The 8,892-nt window shown below is 42.0% G+C and overlaps 1 protein-coding gene across 1 annotated transcript; it reads left to right on the forward strand.

Annotated features, from left to right (window-relative positions):
- Positions 1-59: 59 nt before the first annotated feature.
- On the forward strand, positions 60-8,889 carry p4htmb (prolyl 4-hydroxylase, transmembrane b). Its single transcript, XM_049585486.1, is given in 10 exon segments — positions 60-552; positions 555-919; positions 1,050-1,131; positions 2,867-3,057; positions 3,170-3,266; positions 4,328-4,490; positions 4,606-4,791; positions 5,184-5,274; positions 5,442-5,565; positions 8,656-8,889. Coding segments are annotated over 10 exon segments (1,548 nt in total). The 5' UTR covers positions 60-533; the 3' UTR covers positions 8,886-8,889.
- Positions 8,890-8,892: the final 3 nt, after the last annotated feature.

The raw sequence follows: 8,892 nt of genomic DNA on the forward strand, positions 1-8,892 counted from the left end.
AGACAGGAGTGTGTTATGAGTTTAGGTCACCAGAGGTCAGCATTGTACGGCAGGCAGACTGTTGCTGTGAACGGGAGAGCACGGGCAATGACGTGTTAATAGGATCCTACCGCAGACTGTTGTGTTTTGTTATGTTCACAGATGATGTTTCTTTTATTTCGGATGGTGATCAGTGCACTCAGCTGATGCTAGAGCTGTTTATGGTCCGGGTTTCTGAGATGAGCTCCGCCGTGCTTTGGGATGCGCAGTGCGCTTTGCTGCCGCTGCTGACTGGGACTGCTGCAGTGTAAACAAGACTGTCCGAGCCTGCAGCGCTGCTGTCTGTGGGCGAAAAGATAACGACACACAGAGCTACTGGTAGTTGACTTTTCATCTTAAGCGAGCACAGTTTCATCATGAACCCTGCGCAAAGACTTCATCTCTGCAGCGAAGAAACTGGCTTTCTTTTCTAATTAAACTAGACATCTGTCAGTCAGCGCAGCTGCTACTTCTAAGAAACCAACAAACGCTGATCATATCGTTTGTTTATTCAGATGGACTTTAATGCTGAGGAGGTATCAACTCCTCCTTGAATCTCAGGAAAATGAGTGACAACAAGGAGCCCGAAGATGCTGCCGAGGACACGACTCCGTCCGGGAGCGCGACCTTGCCGCTCCGGCCGCCGTGCGAGCGCCTCCCCTGCCACAAGAGCAGCGTCTGCTCCCGCTCTTACTTCGTGGTGGTGATGGTGTTTTTTCACGTGTACATCATTAATGTTATAGCACTGTTGTTTTACGTGCACTACAGCAGCGGGCAGGAAGATGCCAGCCGGAGTCATGATGCTCCGCGCAGTGACCACCAGCGCCCCGAGTCGCGGCGTCCGCCATCAAAGCCCGAGTTCCTGCGTGATGTTTCCTTAACAAGAGTCGAGGGGATAAGGGTGAGTAATGTGATGATGCATCACTCCCACTCTTTCTTTTACTCCCTCCGTCTTTCTCTCTCTCTTTCTCTCACATACACACATTAAGCACCACCACATATACACATCACTTGTCTGATTTATCTCTCAGGTGGGACACGTCCAGAAGGTGTCACTGGTGCCAAACAAAGTGCATGAAATGCGGACTCTGAGTATGAAACCTCTGCTGTTTGGTAAGAGCCAAAAACACCTATGTGTCAAAAACAAATTTGCAGCACACCCACATGAGCCTCTAGTGGCTAAAAAGGCTTCTTCTTCTTCTTCTTCTGATGTAGGCAGAGCATGCACTCACCACACACTTTCTCCTCCTTATTTTCATCTCCATCACTACCACCCCCTCAAACACATAAACTAGTTTATACATATGTGCATGCTCAGGTCGATCAAGGCTTCATGAAATAGGTCAACAAGTCCTGAGGCAACCACTCACAATTAAGGGCTCATAGCTGACTGGCTAAAGAGCACAAATACATCTGTTCCCAACTCAACTAATAATGCAAAAACACACAATCTATAGTCATTAGATGTGCTAGAGTGAAGATGGCCCAAATGTTCTTTTTCATCACCTACGAGTGTTCAATAATCAGCATCATCAATGGGTGAACATACACAACAGTACACTGAGTATCATCATATCCCCCATCGCTTCCCTCCACCCCCATACTCCTGAGTAAACAAATGGGGGAAAACACAGCACAACAAGACAAACAAACAAAAAAGTAAACATAAACAGTGGCAAAGTTGTAAGTAATATCATAATATGTTTATTATTACGGTGTGCCTATATCCTTGAAGGCTCATGGAAAGAAATTGTTCAGGACCATTGTTGATCACCTCTTTAAGTTCCAAGCAAGAAAATAACAGCAAACAGAGGCCTTAAAAATATTACCAGAGTTATGTTTGTTTGTTTATTTATTTGTTTGTTTGATCCATTCTTTATTTACTTGCTTGGCATTACTGTCTCTAGGGGTAAAAATTGGTCCAGAAACAGCTTAAAAGTGGTGGGAGAGTTTTCATTTTGTTTTGTTTTGTTTGTTTTTTACCCCCAAAAAGTTTGTATTTCTAAACAAAATATGTAATACTAATGCCTAATTTTCAATTTCATTAAAAAATGCAAAGTACAAACATTTTTATGTGGAAAAATGTAAGGCATATGCAATAGTTTTTTCATTGTTCTCTTTATTGGTGTTTTACGGAAGTGTATTGCTGCTACATCAGGAAAAAAAAGAAGTGATCAGTATTATATTATAACGTGAAATGTTTATTGTTCTAACAAGAAGTTTTTCACATTATAACAATGTATTTTCAGGTTAAAACGTGATAACTTATATTGTAAAAACGTGAAAACTTTATTCAACCCATTTTTGACCAGGTAAGTCCTGCTGAGGTCAACGATATCTTTTATAAGTGAGACCTGGCCAAGACAGCAGCATAAGAAAAAGTTACAGCCAAATAACAACTACAATAAAATCATAAAAGACACACAGTATAGATATTATACTATATGTAGAGATATTAGATCACCTACACACAATGACAAGACCCAACCGATTCATTCATCCTTGTACTTATGAGAGCTTTAAAGTCAGGCAGGGACCAGTTCACATAGTTTCAAATCTTTTTTGAAGGTTATTCCAAGTGAGAGGAGCAGAGCACTTAAAAGCTTTCTTTCCCAGCTCAGTCTGTGCACGAGGAGCAGACAAGATCTCAGACTGTAGTTACAGTCAGATCTCTGTTCAGCCAAAGTATAAATGTATGTACATATGTTGAATGTTGTGATTGATGGTTCAGCTCAGTTTGCAAAACTGGCAACCGATGTGAAAATGTGAAGCGTGCAGCAGAGAAAATGCAACAATCCTGTTGACCCAAGAAACTGTTTTCTGTCTTGCTCTGTGTTTTCTCCTGCAGAGATCCCCGGGTTTTTGTCAGAGGATGAGTGTCGTGTTGTGATGCAGCTTGCACAGCTGAAGGGTCTAATGGAGAGCCAGCTAATGGTGCAAGACGGCCAGGAAGAACTGGCCAAGGAGCTCAACCTCAGCCCAGAGGAGATCTTCAACCTTCTTGATATCAACCAGGATGGACAGTTGCAGCTCCATGAGGTGTATGTCAGTTTGTGGATTGTGAGCTCGAACTGTAGCGTATGACATGCAGTAGTGTTGTGGTTCAGAGTTAGTTAACTCAGCCTGTCTTTAACCATCGTGCCTCCAACAGATACTGACTCATTCTCGAGTAAGGGACGGCATCTGGCTCACACCGGAGAATCTGAGAGAAATCTATGCCGGGCTCAAAGCTGATAAGGATGGTAATGGTAAGAAATCACCTTTGCACTTTTTACAGAAATACGTATTTGTCTGTAAATTTGTATTTCTAAAACTATGTATCTATTTTGTGAGATAATCTTGAACACTACCTTTGAGCTAGTTTTACAACGGCAGGAGGAGGGTGGGTTTTAGCATCAATTTTCGGTGGGAACAATGAATCTAATTTGGTTCAGAATGGGAATATACTTTTTAGTGTAACAAAAAGATTGTTCAAAGCATACATAATGTGGTTCCCATTCTTTTTGGCTTGTGGCCATTCTTAAGAGGTCTAGTATGGACATGAGAGTAATTTTTAAAGGCATAAATGATATACAGCATATGGACACAGTTCACAAATGTGCATGTGATCATGTAGGTATGGCCGACGAGTCATGTAGCTGGTGGGCGGGTCACGTAGCTGCTCCAGCCTAAGCTATACCTGCTCGTCGAGTTTGGCATTTTAGGCCATTTCATCTTGGTTTTATGGAGCCAGAAGTGACCATATTTGGACAACAGGGTGGAGATAACTGTAACGCTAGCTGCGAGCTTGGTTAGCACGGTGCATTTACAGCTATGATTCACTGTGATAATACTAATACTAATGCTAATTTGCTACTGCAAGTGAAAGGCTTAAATCCATTCAAGCAAAATGTAACTTACTGGAAAAATGGAATACACAACTCCTTAGAGTTTCTTTAACTGCAAACAAATGCTGAACAAGACTTTTTTAGGCAACCAAACCTTAAAATGATCAGAAATAGCAGCAGGTACAGCTATGCCTATTCTCTGTGAATCAATGGCTATGCTGGTTACATTACCGAAGCAACATTGACACTTTGGTAGCAACTTGTCAGTGCGTGGAGAAGGTGAATGGTTGGCAGAAACCTAAAGTATATCTACACATTATATCAAAGAGTAATAGAATCTATATTTTCCTACACTGTGGTGAAAACTGGGCTCTATGTTCAGTCTCTATGGTTACTATAATGAGGGAAAGTGCCAGTAATGCAAGAAATGAAGACATACACCAGGCATCAGAATAAGATGTGCATTCTTGTATTTGGGGCAGGTTTACTGAGTCTAGAGGAGTTCAGGCTCCTGAGCAGTGATGCCTTCCAGCGCTTCCTGTTGCAGCGAGGGGTGAAGAGGAGTCAGCTTGTGAGGAACAGCAGACACACCTGGCTGTATCAGGGCAAAGGAGCACACCGGGTCCTCCAAGACATCAAGGCAAGGTAAGGAAGTCAAAGCATGCTCTCTGATTGCTGTATAATAACTGTAATATATATATATTTTTTTACATATTTTTACCAGACTTTACAACTTTTTCTTTACCTTTCTCTAACAAAGAGTGATTCGTCTTACTCGGCTCCCGCCCTCATTAGTGGACCTGAGTGAGCCGCTCCAGGTGGTTCGCTATGAGGAGGGAGGACACTACCACGCCCACCACGACAGCGGCCCCGTGTATCCTGAAACAGCCTGCACACACACGCGCCTCGCGGCCAACACCTCCACTCCTTTTGAGACGTCTTGCAGGTGAGATTGTCGAGGTGCACAGTGTTGACCGAAGCAGCATTTCTCAACAATAATATCTTTGAATGTTCAGACCTGAATTCATCTGTGTGGTGTGATTACTAAACTCCATTGTGACAGCTGGCATGTTAGTCATTGTTAACTTGGAAAAATGTGTGTGCCCGCTTCGTTTCTATGGAAGCGTAATGCATTCACTTGAGAGAAATAAATCTGCTCCGTTTTTCCAGATTAATGATCTTGTTAAAAATCTTGTTAATTCAGGAAAAACAAGGCAAATCCTTTTTTTTCCTGAAATAAATGCATTACGTTTCTGTAAGTTTGCAAAGTGTTTGTATGTGTGTGTGTGTGTTTGCACCATACGTGTGTGTCAATTTAAATTTGTGTTGCACACCTAGGTACATCACAGTTCTCTTCTACCTGAACTCTGTTGAGGGGGGCGGGGAGACCGCATTCCCTGTGGCAGACAACAGGACCTATGATGAAGTGGTGCGTAATTGTGTGTGGGTCTGGAGATGTGTAGGGAGAGCCCTGTAATAGTATTGTGTACATACTGTGCATGTCTTTCATGTCTGTGTTAACTCACATGTTTGTCAGTGAGTGCATGGCCCTGATGTTGACCAAACTGCTTAACTGAGTCTGAGTGTGTGTTTTAGTCTCTCATACAGAATGATGTCGATCTTTTGGACACAAGAAGGCACTGTGACAAGAGTAACCTGAGGGTGAAGCCTACCAAAGGGACAGCTGTTTTCTGGTACAACTACCTTTCTGACGGTAGAGGTAGGAGACCAATTAAAAATATCAAAACACACTTTGTTACCATAATGTTGGAATGTGGGGCGCCGGTGGCTTAGTGGTAGACCAAGCGCCCCATGTACAAGGCTGTTGCCGCGGCGGCCTGGGTTTGACTCCAGCCTTTGGCCCTTTGCTGCATGTCACTCCCTCTCTCTCTCCCCCCTTCATGCTTGTCTGTCCTATACTTTGAAGGCTAAAAAGCCCCAAAAAATATATAAAAAAACAAACAAACATAATGTTGGAATGGAACGGAGCTAGCCAGTGGGATATACACAGGCACTAACATGCAAGTGTGGCCGGACTGGCTTACCACAACAAATCACAGAGAAGCTCTGATTACAACACGCAGAGGTGGCGTGACATCATTCTCTGCTCAGGACACCATTACCCCACTGTAACTTTACATAGCAAATAGTGGTTTGTTGCTATATAAATGCACTGAATGTTGAATACAGAACCTTCAATGAAAACTAAACAAGACTTAAAGACTACATCCATGGTAGCACCTTTGTGAAGCTTTACTTAGGCGCAGTGATGCTTTGAGCTAAATGTCACCATACCAATATGGGTTTAAAGACGATGCTAAAATGGCTTAGGCTGGCATCTTAGTATGCTAACATTTGCTATTTAGCGCTAAACACAAAGTACAGTTGATGTGAATATCCGTTTTTCAGTTCCTTGGCCATGAACCAATGAAGTGGATAAATTAACCTCATGTAGGCGCTTGATTAAAAGTCAAAGGATCAACAAAGTCGTTCGAGCCCATTTGTTCAAAAGTGATCTGATCAGATTGGATTAAATCTTGAAAACGGGTTGTTCAAAAGAATAAAAATATTCTGAAATTAGATTACATCACATAATCCATCTTTGGTTTTAATCTGCATCAAACCTTCAGTATGTGTTGGTCAAAACTTTTTAGTAATATAGGGATACCTTTGATTTAAAAATAAATAAATAAATAAATAAGGCAGCAGAAGGCCAGATTCAAAGTGGATTTCAGGAACTAAATGTTACAAAAACTTTGAAATTTGTCAAATATATACATTTATTTATATTTTGCACTTGATATGTTTAACTGTTGCAATGATAAAGTAAATAAAGTAGACATTAGGCAACCTATTAAGCCTTTCAATGAAGTAAAATTAATTATTATTAATTATTCAATTTTAACTTCATTTATCACTTTATATTAGATACAATGACAAGAGTCAAGCCAAAAGTGGTTGAATAAAAACACTTAAAGGTCCAGTGTGAAGGATTTTTAGAGACATACTGGCAGAACTGGTTTATAATACTCAAAACTATATGTTTTTATTCATTTATAATCACTGAAAATAAGAATTGTTGCATTTCATTACCTTAGAATGAGCCGTCTGTATCTATGTGTGGAGCGGGTCCTCTTCCAAGGTGTCTGCCATGTTGTTTCTACAGTAGCCCAGAATGGACAAACCAAACACTGCCTCAGATGGGGCCATTCATGTTATTGCATCGCAGGGGCGTTTCTTGGGACTGAGAACATTGGGGGCTGAGCCCAGAACCTTATAGGGAAGTCTAGGGGATCCTACCTGGGAAAAAAGCTCTATGCTTTCTTGAGCCTTATTGCGTCTTGTCTACAGCCAAATACTGCCAACATGTACTTCAAAATGTGTCAAAATAAAATTATATTATATTGATAGAAACAGGATGATGCACTTATAGATAACACAGGAATTAAAGCCAAAAAAATAAATATTTTGTAAATATTTTGACTGAAGCCAAGTCATATTCCCCCTCAATTTTTAAAAAATGTTAGAGGTTACATGATTTGCGATTTTTAGTTTGCTTTTTTTTTTTTTTAACACCACACCATGTGAAAAAGTTGAGTGATGATGCCTACAGACTAAATCAGGAGCCATATTTTCCCCAAAAAATGCACATTACATGAGTCAGTTTAAGGCAAAATGAGATAGAGGTGCTCAGCAGCGCTCGTCAGCCCTTCGGAAGTCCTCGGGAGTTTTATTGTGAAAGCTCAGCTTTCACAATAAAAAGAAAAAGGCCAACACTTCAACCCACACAGCAACGTTAGAAGGACATAACAACAGTTACGTAGTTGTGTGCGGTATCTTTGGTACCTTATGTGAGAAAAATATCACTGAATTTATGTGTGGGAAAAGTCGCCAGCCGTACCGAGCCTTCAGGGATTTTCAGCTCGCCTAAGAGCGTCTATCACCGGGGAGGACTGTCCCGCAGCTCCGCCGGCACGCCCCCCCAACACTACACGTTTCACATAATTTTGAAGGAATAAACAGAATTTAAATTATTCATTTACCTGTTTCTGGTAACGGCTCCCCGGAGACGTGAGCCTCAGCCGAGTCGGCCTCCTTGTTTTTGAAAAAACGTCTTATATCCATGATCTTTCGTGTTGTTGCTAAAACGTCTCTCTCCAGCGCGCCAACGGTTTAGATACCGGAAGAGCCTGGCGACGCGAGGCTATCAGCCAATAAAACACGGATGCTTCACGCAACCCCTCTCTCTGATTAACCAGTCTCGACGTCATCCTGTGTTGCATTCCCTGAAAATGGAAAACTACAACTTCTTTAGTGGCTCGTTATTGTACAGTTAACATTATTTCTTCTGAAGTTGAATTATCCGGGGCTTAAGAAAAAACGTTCGGGGCTAAAGCCCCGGATGCCCAGGCCAGGCGACGCCACTGTTGCATCGGCCACCGTAGCTCTCCTACACACAGAAGAAGTTTCAGTTCTGCAACCTCGCTGCCTGATGCAAATAAATCCTACACACCCCATGCTCGCTGTTCTACCTGTAGCCCACATTGTGATATGTATTACCATTTAGAGCAGTGGTTATCTGGATTTGGTAATCTTGGAAAGTCTGTATCTGAATCAGGGTGATTCAAAACTGGCACAAAAGTATTATGGATTAGCTGATTCTGGACAGCAAAACATGGGATTTCCAAATCTGGATCATTCTGATCTGGTTTAAATTTTTTCAACAGTGGGGCCCCTGACATCAGTGTGAAACAGGCAGGATATGAGGGATGCTGCTAACTAACATTAAATGATTTTTTTCTCTCAATAGGTTGGGTGGGTGAGCAGGATGAATACGCTCTCCATGGTGGCTGTATGGTCACCCACGGCACTAAGTGGGTCGCAAATAAATGGATCAACATTGATCCGGATTACCAGCGGCAGGCTCGCTATCAGCAGCTGGTTTCACAGCAGCTGGAGGATGAGGATGAGGATGATGATGACGATGATCTGACTCTGGACCCAGACACACACACTTCTGATATCCATCAAGACTTGTAGCTCATAA

This window comes from Epinephelus fuscoguttatus, linkage group LG1, assembly GCF_011397635.1.
Source record: "Epinephelus fuscoguttatus linkage group LG1, E.fuscoguttatus.final_Chr_v1".
Lineage (NCBI taxonomy): Eukaryota > Metazoa > Chordata > Actinopteri > Perciformes > Serranidae > Epinephelus > Epinephelus fuscoguttatus.